Source organism: Melozone crissalis, unplaced genomic scaffold (assembly GCF_028551555.1).
Source record: "Melozone crissalis strain CALT ecotype California unplaced genomic scaffold, PUWL_Pcris_2 ptg000212l_1, whole genome shotgun sequence".
In the NCBI taxonomy this organism is placed as follows: Eukaryota; Metazoa; Chordata; class Aves; order Passeriformes; family Passerellidae; genus Melozone; species Melozone crissalis.
Window position 1 is genome coordinate 129,254 of NW_026535975.1, and position 14,178 is coordinate 143,431.

The 14,178-nt window shown below is 36.8% G+C and overlaps 1 protein-coding gene across 1 annotated transcript; it reads left to right on the plus strand.

Annotated features, from left to right (window-relative positions):
* Positions 1 to 538: 538 nt before the first annotated feature.
* Positions 539 to 13,831, plus strand: LOC128949275 (kinetochore protein NDC80 homolog). Its single transcript, XM_054294135.1, has 16 exons — positions 539 to 639; positions 1,128 to 1,214; positions 1,969 to 2,092; positions 2,220 to 2,392; positions 3,585 to 3,687; positions 4,506 to 4,595; positions 5,865 to 5,958; positions 7,080 to 7,186; positions 8,001 to 8,145; positions 8,443 to 8,648; positions 9,834 to 9,989; positions 10,262 to 10,351; positions 11,144 to 11,236; positions 12,731 to 12,861; positions 13,237 to 13,339; positions 13,694 to 13,831. Exons 1-16 carry the CDS (start codon positions 539 to 541, stop codon positions 13,829 to 13,831), a joined length of 1,941 nt encoding a protein of 646 aa, XP_054150110.1.
* The last annotated feature ends 347 nt before the right edge of the window (positions 13,832 to 14,178 follow it).

Below are 14,178 nucleotides of genomic sequence, written 5' to 3' on the forward strand. Positions count from 1 at the left end.
ACTAGCAATTGGTATCCAAATATAATTTTTTTTTTTTCCAATAAGGGATATGTATTAGTTACAAATGAGGAAGTTGCAGAGGAATGGGCGGGCTCAGAACAAGAAGCTCAGGAGCTGATGTACAGCAGACGTGCTGTAAGCAGTACTTGTGTACTCGTGGTAGTGTGGCCTTTTTCCCAGTGGACTGAAATGAAAAATTTCTCAAGCTCTTTTGCTTTTGGGACCCGTAGGTCTGAAATGACCAAATATAAAGAAAGGCAAAACAGTAGGTTTGGAGGAAACAGTAACACTTTTTATCAATAAAATGGTTGATTTAAAGGGCTGTGGCTGCTCTTATGTATTTGTGGAGTCTAACATAATTTTTTTTCTTTCTTCTTTTTTTTGGGTTTTTTTTTTTTTTTGGTCCAATGTACAGGTCTACTTGTTTATTCTGAGCCTTTGGAAAATCATTGTGGCATTTAGAAAAGAAAATACCCTTAGGTCCTGGATTTTCTGATACTGCTGGAATACTGAGGGATTGTGGTTTACAGCAGTCACAATGAGTGGAAGCTCGAGTATTGCTGGAAGCAGCAGTCGACAATCTAAGATGGCACTGAGAGTGCAGGACACCAACAAGACGGATCTTCAGACACCTCAGCTGTAAGTCTGGCTGGTCATGTTGCTAAAAATAAGTATATAAAACTAATTCTGAAGAGATTTATCATAGTGTGTTTGAGTGTGAGTAGCAACTGAGGGGAAAAAAACAAGACAGTGAGAAGAAGGCTCCCTACAGCCAAGGGTGTTTGCACATGTGCTCCAGTTTTGCAAAAATACTTCCTTTCTGTGTACTTGTGTCATGTTTCAAATTGTAACACTTTGTTACATGTTTCTGAGGAGATAGCTGGATGCATCAGTTAACCTTTCTAAGATGTTGGGGGATGAAGGCGCTTAGGAATATATGACTGTTTGTATCACTCTTGTATGAGCTATGTATGGTCTATGCTGGGGTCTATTCCTATGTCTATTCCTTTTAAATATTCCTTAAATATTTTAGATTCTATTTACAGTCCTGTACTATAAGAGCTACTTACTATAGCTCTTGTATGAATTGGTAGTAGTAGTCACTTGAATCTTTTTCTGCTCCTCAGGAAGGACAGAAGCACCTTTGAGAAGCTGAGCATGAGCAAACCTACATCTGTAGCTTCAGAAGGAAAAGCCAGCTGTTTGGGGAACAGGTATGGATAGCTTTTGTTGTCTGCACTGTACATTAAAACAAAAATGGTCCTCTAATTTTGGTATTTTTCTTTCTTGACAGATTTTCACTATAGGGAATGATGGATCTGAGGCAAGCAGACCTTCAGGTCTGCCTTCCTCCAGTCCTTGGTCGCTAAACAATAATGCTCTGGAGCAGGAATTGCTTTGGGAGCTTTTTTTTTTTTTCTTTTGGGAATGATGTGCACTGCAGACCTTAAGAGTATCTCAATACATTTTCTTGTTTAAGGAAGAAAGACATCTGAAGTATACTCTGCATTAGTTTCCTCTCTCTAAGATACTAACTTTCCAAAACTCTATAATCTTTCTACTTAGCTCATGACTTTCTGTGTTATGGGTATCTTCTTGATAGTACCCCATTGTTGCAGGGGTTATTCCTTTTAAATATTCCTTAAATATTTTTAGAGTTTATTTACAGTCACCAACATTATTTTTTTTCATCTTTGGGGTATTTTTCTGCTCTCTAAAAGTTTATTTATTTCAATAAAATGAAGAAAGTATTCATCTAGGATGCAGTAATCTTTGTTGTACTTATGGCATTGTGACTTCCAGGGTGATGATGTTTTTCCAATGACCTTAAACAAAGAGAAAACTTCAAGTATCACTTTGTATAACAAATGGAAAGAAAACATAAAGCTAGCAGTTGTGCCTTAAACATGAAGAGAGTTCTTCTTTCTATGTATTGTCACAAGACCTGTATTCATTGTCTGTCCCTAGCGCGAGCGGGGCTGGAGGGTCAAGCAGCAGCCTGTACGGTGTGTTTGGGACAAAAAAGATAAAGGATCCCAGGCCCCTTCATGACAAGACATTCATCCAACAATGTATCCAAAAGCTTTATGAGGTAACATATGAACTTGTTCTGCATGTATGTTATGAGGTGTAAAATGTGCTAGGCAAAGTGGTTATTTCCCTTGGTTTCAACTATAAATTTTATTTAGTGACTGGTATTCCGTGTTTCTTTTGCACAGTTCCTTGTTGAGAATGCTTATGCCCACGATGTTTCCGTGAAATCACTACAATCTCCATCAGTTAAGGACTTTTTAAAGATCTTCACCTTTATCTACAAATTCCTCTGCCCTTCTTATGAACTGCCTGACTCAAAATTTGAAGAGGAAATTCCCAAAATTTTCAAAGCCCTTGGGTAAGATGATTATTGTTAGTCTCCTGGGCTGAATAGATATGCTATGGCTAGAAATTTAAAAGCTAAGAATTCTGCATTGATAGTTGGGCGGAATGGATAGGTTTATTTATTCAGATGAGACTCTAAAAGTACAATGTTGTGATTGTTTTGTTTCACTTTTGTTTAACTCTAGGTTTACTCTCTGATTTTCAGCATCTGCTATACATTTTATATTTGAATTTACAGAACTATAAGCTCTGGGAATCTTGCTTTGTCATGTAAAATTTAATTGATTATTTGTATAGAACTTTGGAGGACAAGGCACAATTTTCTTTTACAGGCCTTTCTGTTCATTTTGTTAGAATCTAAGAACTAAAATTTCCAGAATTTTGGATCAAGACAATTTAATTTTAGTTTAAACAAATTTAATTTAGTTTAAAATATGTTTTCCTGCAATTTTTCTCATTCTGCCTTCAAAGCAGAATGTGGAAATAACAAAATTACTGTTGAGGGGAGAAAAACACTAAGTAGCTGAGTGGTTTACTGCTGAATTTGTTCAGTGTTTGAAATCATTAATGCCCCAACATTGTCTTGGAAAGAAAATCCTCTGCCTCTTGATAACAGTGAATTTTCAGTCTCATTTAAAAAAAAAAACAGGGACTGTATACCCATGATGGTGTCAGAGTGCCAGGGCTCCTTAAATGTAGGTGCAAATCTTTTTTGCACACTTCTCAGCATTTTAATAAAGTTTTGTTTTAATCTATAACATTTGAAACTGCTGATATAGCTTAAAATGTTGCAAAGGATTCCACTCTGCTGCACCAGGGGTGTAATTCTGGATAAAATGACTAATTCTGACAAGTCACTTGAAGTTTTGGGAGCTCAAGGAGCATCTGGATGACACTCTGGATCATATGGTTTAGTTGTAGGCAGTCCTATGAGGAGCAGGGAGTTGGATTTGTAGATCCTTACAGGTCCCTTTCAGGCCATGTTATTCCATGAGTTGCAAAATGAGAAACCCATGATAATTGAATAGAATCGTACTGTAAGAACTCAACTAATTTCCTTTGAAGTACAGTAGAATTGAGTTTGCTCTTCCTTCTGTGCTTTCATCTACATAGAAAAACATGCTGCTTTGTTTTCAAAATGTGCTGGTTTGTTTTCATCACTGTCTGCCACAGCTATTAAAAGTGTATCTTCTTTGGCCGTACAGGTACCCCTTTGCTCTGTCAAAAAACTCCATGTACGCTGTGGGAGCACCACGAACCTGGCCTCAGATTGTGGCAGCTTTGATTTGGTTAATTGATTGTGTCAAGGTAATGTTTGTCTTAAGATAAATATTTTCACTTTCCAGGCTGGAATGTTAGTTTCAATACAGATTCAGTACATATTTTCTACAAATCTTTGTTTAACATATATGTAAACATATATGTTCTTAGCTGTCATCTGGGAGCTGACCCTTGGCCTAATGTTTTGGTAACTTTTAAAGTGAGCTTTTCATGTTATATTATGATAGGGTTTTTTCTTTACATGTATGCACTGGATAAATTAATGTATAAAAGGAGGTGGCAAAATGCTGATCTGTACATACAATAAACGTGAGAAGTTAATGAGTATAATCACTGAATGGAACGTGTATCTCCAGCGCAAATGTTGTGACATCTGCCATTCTCCCCTAAATTTGAAATCTAAGGATGGGATTTTCAATTGAAATGATTCAAATGTTCTGTGATTCTGATACAGAGTGGCAAGTTTTTGGTTTGAGTGGGGTGTTTTTTATTTAATCTTGGTTTTGTTGGTTTGTTTGGGTTTTTTAGTAGTCCTAACAGTTGTTGCTGCCAACTCAGGACTGAGCAAAATTTGGCATCTGTGACAGAAGTTGACCACTGCTGAATTGAGTGCCCAGGAAAACCCTGTCCTTTTCTGCTCAAAAGACACGAGAGAATTTGGCAGTGTTGACTGTCTAGCTCATGCCTCTTTACCTGTGTGTTTAGTCAGCTCAACACAGGTTCATTCCAACCTGCCTGCTGAAATCCTAATCCAGTGTTACTCTGCTTCTTTTCACGAAAACCAGCATGGAAACTAATGGATGTCTTCATGTTTGCTCTTTGTTGTGTGCACCTCTGCTTTTCAGCTGTACAATGCGATCAGGGAAAATGCACCATCGTTCGATGACACACAGAGCTGGGGAGGAGAGACAGATGATGGAATTGTACATAAAAAGGTACCATAAAAAGGAAATTAGTATCAGAATTGCTTAACTGGATTTTGCCATGTGCTGTAACAACACAATTTAATTACAGTTTAGATTGCTGGGTCATGTATTTATAGATTCTGTTCCCTTTTATATTCACAATGCTTTCTAGGAGGTAGAGTAGCATTGTGTAAAAAATCTGATCAACTATTTCCTGAGCAGGTATGATGATCAGTCTATTGGTGTAGACTGGGTATTAAACAAAATATTCTCTTTATTTTATATTCACCTTATTCTACAAGTATATACTGTTGTCCTTTGTCGAGAAAGGGCATCATTATGCTGTTTATTTTTTTAGAGTTTCCGAAATAGTTTCCTTTAGCTCTCAAGACCTCTGAGGTTAACTGCAGTGCAGTATAAAGACAGTGACTTAATTCTAAATATAGTGACTTGTGCCAATATCTACTCAGTTTACTATGTAAAAATTGGTTGTAAAGTTTTATTTCTGAGCCACAAAATAGGGTGGCAGTATAATTTGAGCTCTTAATCCAACAGCTTGCTTTCTTTTTAATTTATCATGGATTATTAGAACTACTCAGATTTAACTCAGTGTTAAATCACAGCAGGTGTTTGGAGAGGGTTGCATTATAAGCTAAAACATTTAATTAGAAATTGCAAAAATAAAGTAAAATCATAATTTTGGACTAAGGTTACAACATGATGGTTGGCAACTAACAATGCTTTTAAACAAAATACGTTCTTCTACATTGGCACTTCTGCATATATATATAGATACAAAATTCACAATACTGGTGTAATTGCTTCTGAAGCATCTGTGACTTAGTGTCCAGCAAATTCTTTTTGGGTAACCTTTCTTTAATTCTAGATAAGAGTACTTTGAGACCTGCAGATCTGAATTTTAATGGTCATATTTATAGAAAAGGTCTGTTAAACAGACCTGCAGTTTCCATAAACTAGCCTGAGAGAATCATATGCATCAAGATGAAAAATTCTTAAATATTCTATCTACAATATTTGTTAAATATCTTTTTAAGAAATACAGGATTTCCAGACCTTTCTTAGTGTGAATTATAGTTGTCTCCTTCTGCCTGAATATATAATCTGTTGACATTCTATGTTCAAAGAGAGGAAAAAAAATTAATTTTACAAAAGTACAATCGAAGCATTAAGGATATTTTTGATGTCTGTTTAATTCCACTGATTGAGTAGCTTTAGACTATCCAGATATTTTACAGGTCTTGGAATTGTTGAAATGAAAGATTTTTAAATTGCTTTCAGCTTTTCATGGACTACTGTGTGAAGTGCTATGATCTTTCCATGAAAGGGAGAGATACCTTTGAAGAGTTGGATGCTGAAGTGCAGTCAAAATTAAGTAAGTTTTTAAATTCTAAGTATTCAATTGTGTTACTGGTTTCCTTTCTCCTAGCATCAGTTTGTTCAGTTTATGAGTGAAAGTGATCTAAGGGAGTCTGAAACACCTAAGTATGTTTCAGTTACTTCAACTTAATGCTCTCTTTTTTAAGTGTATTTTGAGCAGTACAGATGGGTAGGTCATGATCTGCTATCAGCTGTAGCTGTGTCACCTGATTTTTTAATGTCTTTGTCACAGAAAACCAGTATACAATTCTTCAGATGTGAACTCCATCTATGCAGATGGCTCTTGTTTCTGTCTGGAAAAGCTAACAATTAAAAAAAAGAAAAATATTTTCAGAGGATGCACAGCTGACAAGAAAGTTCAGCTTTTGAAGATCTGAAAGCAGTCTGCAAGAGTTCCAAACTCTATTGTGAGGGTTCTGTATGTGATTCAGCATGCACCTGTGTTTGTCTTCAGGGAGGTAGAAAATTATTGGGTTTTTTTGACTCGCTCATTTCACCACCTGCAGAAATACAAACACAATGTGAGAAAAGGAAGAAAAACATGTCTTACTTTCTTTGCTCTCCTATGAAAAGCCAGACTAAGGGCCCTTTGTTTGCAAACTGGGGCCATCAATTGGAGAGGAAACAAGATACCACACTGTTACTGGATATTGGGAAAAAATAATGATCCCATTTTTTGGCAAAGCCAAATTAAGTTGGGGAAAAGATGCCTCAAGAAGCAAGGAAGTATATGGATAAGAAAGAGGTTGTTAAGTAAGTTTGATTTGTTCTAGCTTCACAAGGTAGTCCTGACTTGTACACTCTCCTGTGGTGTGGGCTGCATGAGAGTTTGGAAACCCTTACCTCTTGGGAGTGACTTTGGCATGAGAACTCTTTCTGACATGAGGACCGAGAAACCCATTTCTCTTCTTGTTTCTTCTGGGGTTTTTGCCTGGTTACATTTTAATGAAAGGTTTTTCTGGTAAGTTTCTTGGTTGTTTTTAGTTATTTTTTAGTGAAAAATAATTATCTAGATAATGGGTATTTACTGTGCTGAAGCTCAAGTTCAGGTACTCAAAATAGGTGGTGATATTGAGATAAATTTGTAACTCGAGTCTCTCTTCTGCTCTCCCACAGAGGATTTATTTAATGTAGATCCATTCCAGATGGAAAGTTTAGAAGCTGAGAACAAAAGACTTCAAGAAGAGATTGCAAGACTAGAAAAAGAAAAGGAAAGTGAGCAGGTTAGTAAATTGTGTCTGTTTTTATGGAGGAGTTGAATTTTATAATATCGACCATTTCTGAATGAAGATACTTATGATACATAACAAATGGAAAAATTTCAGTGCTTTGAGATTTTAATTAGGCCAGATTTTTACAGACTCTATACTATTAGAGAACAAGGCTTTTTTCTGTGGAATCTTCAGTACCTATTTGTTTGATAATGTGCAGGTATTTACAGGTAATAAGGTCTTATATTGACTGAAATATCAATAAAATACTTGAACCAAATTTTTTAATATAAATGTCAACATTATTTTTTTCAAGTGTGTTGGTATTCAAATATGAGGCATGGGATTCAGTGGTAACAAATATATTTTATGGAAAATACTTTGCTTGAAACTCTGGATTCTGCTTTTAATACATCCTGAGTTTAAAAATGGGTTTGTGGCTGTGCAGGTGGCAAATTGAAATTCCTGCCAACTGTGCAAAATGTGCTGAGTTTATTCCTGGTTTTCCATGCCCCTGTTTCATCTGCCCTCCATGTATTATTAGAGTTAAGTTGTGGACTACCTGTAGTAAGAATTGTCTAAAGCACTGTCTGATGCAAATGAGAGACATAATGCTGAAATGCAAGAATCTTTTCAGCCTTCTTTGCTTTTATTTTAAAGGTGTCCTGACTGGACTTAGCTGTCACAGAGATAAAAAATTATTAAAGTTCTTTATTCTATATTTGTGCTGTTGATGTTGATCAATTACTCTACTGTCTTATCTGGAAAGTGAAGTCATTATTTTATATTTATCTAAGAGTGGTTGTTCTTTTCACCCATTTCCTAGGATCGTATAGCAACGCTACGAAATGTGAAATCGTCCCTTGAAGCAGACGTCCAGAACTACCAGGCTTATTTCGCTAAAATGAAATCTCATATATCCATCCTTGATCAAAAACTGGAAAGTGTTAATGATGAAGTTGAGGCAGCAGGTAAGGAGGACTTGATCACAGTCAGGACAGTGAAGCTAGAAATAGTCTTCAAATAATTGTAGTTCTTAGCTTGAGAGCAGAGCAAGGTACCTGGAGTAGCACGATGCTACAAATAAACTTTCCAGAATGGATTGCTAATAAAATTTTTTTTTTTGTCTGATAGCTCTCTGTACACTGGAGTAATGAAATGGTAATGTTATGTAATAACTGTGTCATTTACTCATACAATACAGAGGTGAGGTTTATGTATATAGGCTGGTATTTTATGTCCATTTCACAAATGTTTTATGTACTTAGAGGCAGAAGTAGAAGCCACGAAGCGGGAGAATGCCCGGCTCCGGCACATCTTAGATAACCAGAAGTACTCAGCTGCAGACATTGAGAGAATAAATCACGAGAGAAATGAGCTGCAGCAAACCATTAACAAGCTGAATAAGGAGCTGCAAGAAGAACGAGAACTGATGTGGAATGAAGAGATGAAATATGCTAGGAAGAGAGACGCGGTATGTGAAAACCCCACAACACTCAGAGGTGGCTGCCAGTTTTCATCATGCAAGCTTAAAATTGGATTCTTGATAATTTCTTTCCTAAATAATCGAACACCACCATACGTGTATCTAACCAGGCAAAACTGACAAGAATGGCCTCTGTTTACAGTATCTCTGAAAAATGTTGCGCTTTTTCCCCTTTTTCTGTTTTGCACTGAGTGGAAATGTACTTTTTTCCTGCATCGTAAGAGATGTGTCTAGAATATGAAGCATGGTAAGCTGTCACTGCTGTAGCATTTAGAGCTTTGATAACATTAGCATGCCATTGCTTTGATAACACAAGAAATTACAGGCTAATGTTAATATTTCAGAGCAAGGAAGTAAGGCAAAACTAGTGAATTTGAATCAATAGTTTTGCATGCATTTAGGGCCTGATTAGTTCTTTGTGTAGCAGTTGTAACATATTTCAAGGGCCAAGTTCAATCCCTTCAAACAGAGTGAAAAGATATAGTCCTGGAAGTGATGGGATTTAAAAGCTTCTGCTTTGCCAATTGGAGAACTAAAGAAAAAATTTCAAATATGTTTGGTAGGGTCACCCTTTATCAAGCACTTTTATCAACTTAAATCCTCAGGTGCAAGTATGAAGCATATAAAACTGGAAAAAAAACCCTGGGGTCTTTAATGTTTGCATTTAATAGCACTCATTAATTAGAAATTAAAGCATTTAATAAGCTTTGTTTAAAGGCATGCTCAAGTTAGTTTGTTGTTAGGATGTGTGGCTGTGTAGCATTTCCTGTCAAAACTAATGAGAGAAGGCATATTGACCTTATAACTGATCATTTGTTTAGTATTATTTTCCAGCACATTTTTAGTTCCCAATCAGCTAATTCTCAAAAACTTGAGGCAGGAAAAATTATGGCAGATGAATACGGAAAACCACAGGTGAAAGCATTCAGTGTTCTCAGCCATAGACACTAAGAAACCTCAGTGTGCAAACTCTGAACGAACCATAAAACAGTACCTAATGCAGCAAACTGCTGTGCTGGCATTGCATGCAGCTCTTGAATACTGTGGGGTAGCAAGGAATTATGGCTACAGAGAGCAACTCAGGAACTTGTTTAAAGTACTATATGAATACTTCTTGCACATCTTTTCACTTGTATCTCTTCTATGATTTGTGCCCTTTTCTCCTCTGAGCAGATTGAAAAGCAACTGGCAGAGTATCATAAACTGGCTCGAAAGCTGAAATTAATTCCAGTAAGTGCTGAGAATTCCAAAGGCCACGACTTTACCATGCACTTTAATCCTGATGATTTAGGACCAAATTTCCTAGTCAAATACAGAACTCAGATCATGGTAAGTAGAATCAACACTGAAGGCTTTAGATAGCACTCACAAAAAAAAAGTGTTTCTTTGGGAATGCTGGGAAGGTCTCTCAATCTCACAATGAAATGTCATTGAAAAGCTTGTGTGATGAGTCACCATAATGACATTGCAGTATATGAAAGAGATTTGGTATGGGAGAATACAGTAGCCTAAAAAAAATAAAAGGGAAAGATGTACTGGGGTGCATCTTGGTTCAGATTAGCAAATTGCATTTGTTCAATCTTCTTGTATACGTATTACAGGCTCCCCTCATGGAGATCATCAACGAGACTGAGGAAGAAATTAGTAAAGCCACTCAACAGAAATTTACTCTGGAAGACACTTTGGAACAGGTGAGTTAGTTAAAGAAGATTAACACTAAGATACCAACCCTAAAACCTTATCTGCCTCTTTCATTCAACTTTTTGCATAGTTAAAGTGTGATGTGTTGGGTTGGTTTCTTGAATTACTTGGGTTTTTTCTGAGGACAAGTAGAGGGGGAGAAACTGTGAGAAAACTGCTTTTATTGTAATGGAACCTAAAAGTTTTTCTAAGAACTGAGGTCTTTGTTGGTTGAAATATCGTGTATTCCCTGAATTAAAGTTTATGTAGCTTACATATACTTGACCATAACCATTGGAAGTATTTGTTTCTAATAAGTTGCCCGTTCCAGTTGATTGTGTGGCTTACCATCACCGACAAATTGTCATCGGGAAGATTTTTAGTACTATTGGATTTGGGACAGATTGAAAGAAGGAGAATTTTATTTCCTCGTTCGTCTACCTGAGCATGGTGTTCTGCGGTATGGAATGTCCTCTTGGCCAGCTGGCCTCGCTATGCACCTTCCCAGTCTCTTGCCTGTCCCTGCCCTGCTCAGTGAGGGGCCCTGGGAAGCACAGAAAGCCTTGGACTGCTGTGCTAGCGCTATTCAGCAGTAGCCAAAACTTGGTGTGTTACCAACACTGTTTTAGCCCCTCATCCAAAACAAAGCATAACATAGGCTGCTATGAAGAAAGATAATGCCATCCCAGCCTAGCCTAGTTTAATGGTTTAACCTGTTTAACCAGGTGTGGTTTGTGATGGCATGGATTTATATGTTGGAATTCTTTTTGAACCATACTTCCTTGGTTATGTTTTCATCCTAGGTGAATGTAATGCTAGAGGACAAGAAACGCAGTGTGAAAATGCTGACAGAAGAAGCTGAAGAGCTGGATGATCTTTACCAGCAGAAGCTTAAGGTACAACTTCTTACACCTTGATGACAACTTATCCTTAATGATAGCCTTATCCTTAATTTTTGTATTTATCGATAAATTTTTGGGTTGCATTTTTGTTTGGGCTTCTGCCTTTGCCTTCTTCCTTCCCTCTTAGAGGATTTTTTCATTCTTTTCAGAAAAGTGATTTGACTGCCACCTTAACTGAATCAATTTTCACTTTCTTGTAAGAGAATCTGGCATCCTACTGTAGCAGATCCTGTAAATCATAAATTCCTGCATCCAGTAATAAAAGCAGCAACAATCATCTGACCTCACGATGTCTCCGGGCATGTGCTTGAAGGAAATTTTAGGATCAACAGAACCTGTCTTGTCTAATCGATTTGTATATAATAAATACATTTTTACAGTTTTTAGTAAACATGTTTAATCAGCTTCTGTAAAAACAAAGGAAAACATTGACCAAAAGCATGTTAAATTGTTTTAATGATCTCAAACTGTTACTTCCTTTAGCTTCCTTTGCCAGCACAGGAGCAGTCCCTATTCTTTTCCCCACTTGCAGTTCAGCAACAAAACATAACCCTCTCTGTTAACAACTGAGTGGCTATTTTGGTAGCTCCCAACTTCTCTGACAACACTGCTTTAGCGGGGCCGTGGTGCCCTGCAGAAAAATGTTCTTTGAACTACACCAATATTTACCATATATGCTCCTGTAAATCCAAACTCCTGTGCTACAGCCATGAAACAGGGCTATTTCGCTGCTAATACCTGCTGAGGCAGGTGTATATATAGGTTTATAAAGGCAATTAATTTCGTTTCTATTTTTCAAAACCACATGACATTTACCTTTTGATCTGTGCTCTTGCATATACTTTTCTCCAAAGTTAAGCTCATAAAATACACACTTGCCACCAGACGCTTAGTCATTTAATTCCTCTTCTAATATTTAAAATGCTGTTTGTAAGTCTTAAGTATTAAAATTATTTTTGAAGGATGATGTTTCAGTAATCTACCGAAGTTGCATGTTGAGTTGACGTCAGAATTTTGTTTGGTTTTGTGGACTGTATAGCATCAACAGTGTCATTCTCCTAGAAGAGATGATTATTTGGAATTATACTCTCTTTCAGACAAAAAAGAAAAGCTATTTTCTTACTCAGATGTGGTTGTATTTTTTAACCTAGAAACAGTTGTTCATAATGTGCCATTTCTAAGCTATTTAGACTATGTAAACAACACTTTGTGAGCTTTAACTCGGAAGGGAAAGTAGCTGCAACACAGGCCTTTAAATGTGGTTAAAGGAATAAAGAGATGGTTAGGCTTATTCTGGGATGGGGATGATACAGAAACTTTAGGTTTGGGAGGGATATCCTTGGGGCTTTTTTCAGTTCTGAACTTGGAACTATTTGCGTGAATTTTGAATTCAAGTATTAGGATATAATCAGGTAACAGAAAGAAAAAAAGATCCGAATTATACTTGAGAGAGGCCATTTTTTTTCTTCTCCTTCCTTATGACAACAGGAGATACAAGAAGAAGACAAGAAATACGCAAATGAACGGAAATTGTTTAAGAAGCATAAACAATTACTTGAGAGTGGTGTCTATGATGGGCTCAGTGAAGCTGCAACTGAATTGCATGATATCGAAAGAGAGTAAGGCTCCTAACTTCCATGTCTGCCTTGTTTATTTTGGTTTTTAAGGATAAAGATATTTTCTGGAATGTAACATACAGTTGTTTCATCAGGTATCCATCTCAGTGTGTTAATTTCACAAGTTAACAACTGAAAGATGTTTCTCCTCAACAGTATTTTGCTAAAATATTTGTCTGCTGTATCAGAACTCCTGTTTTCCGCGTAAGGGTTTTTCTTTAAGTTGAGCATTAATATATTGTAACTCGGTTCAAATTAATACTAATGGAAAAAAAAGTATGGCTAAACGTGATGATAAATCAGACTTGAAGTGATTGTTGTAAATGTCAGGAATTCTCCAATTATGGACATGACCTTCTGAGTATCTTTACCTTTTAGATATCAAGTCGTTTTGCTAAGAACAACAGAAGAGAACAGAAAAATTGATTCTAACTTGAGTCGTCTTGTAGAAACAGTTGCTACTCATATAGAATCTATAGTGGTAAGCTAAAATTTGATATTCAGAATTAAATCTCTCTAGAGACATTTTGCAGTTAAACACTTGGAAATTAGAGCTTACTCTTTCTAAGGAAGTATCAGTTATTTAGCTGCTACTAAGCCTGCGGATTCTAGTTAAATTTTCTGACAAAACCTTTGGTGTAAATAATCAGAATTGGTTGTTAAGTGTCAGCAGTAACATCCTGTCAGGTTAAACCTGCTTCTGAGAGGCGTCTTTCAGGAAGGTGTTTAACTGAAATCAGTTAACCTGTGCAATGACTGCTTAAAATGCTTTAGCAGAATCAGTAAAATACAGGCCATGACAGAGCTAATAAAGCTCTCTGTACCTCTTTTCTAGAAATACCTTGAAGAACAGAATGCAAGAATAGAAAGAGACGATGAAGAATTCATGCCTGAAGGTCTATTGTCAAACCTGACCAGCATCCTAGACACTTATAAAAAGAAGGCTGAAAGTGTCTTATCACTAGAAAGATGAAGATAAGGTTTTGGTCCCATTCAGTGCCATTGTTGACCATTTTAGCCCCATTTTAGTGCATTTTTTTGCTATTTTAGGGTAATTTGGAGAAATTGGGAGAAATTTGAGCAATTTCCTGCTCCACAGGGTCACTGAGGGAGCGGGCCAGGGACAGGTACTGCAGCTGGTGCTGGGGGAAAAAACAGGGAAATTGGTTAAAGATGGGGAAAATTGGGAATTTTGGGAGAAAATTGGGGGAAAAACCAAAAAAAAATGGGAGAAATTTGGTTAAAATTGTGAGAAATTGTGAGCAATTTGCTGCTCTGAGGGGTCCGAGAGACGCCAGAGCAGGGAGAGGGGCTGGAGAT

Bases quoted from the DNA above. Each gene is read 5' to 3' on its own strand.
- LOC128949275 (XM_054294135.1), top strand. From the start codon at position 539: ATGAGTGGAAGCTCGAGTATTGCTGGAAGCAGCAGTCGACAATCTAAG. The intron at 640-1,127 runs GTAAGTCTGGCT...TCTGCTCCTCAG, and splicing joins GATCTTCAGACACCTCAGCT to GAAGGACAGAAGCACCTTTG. The intron at 13,340-13,693 runs GTAAGCTAAAAT...CCTCTTTTCTAG, and splicing joins CTCATATAGAATCTATAGTG to AAATACCTTGAAGAACAGAA.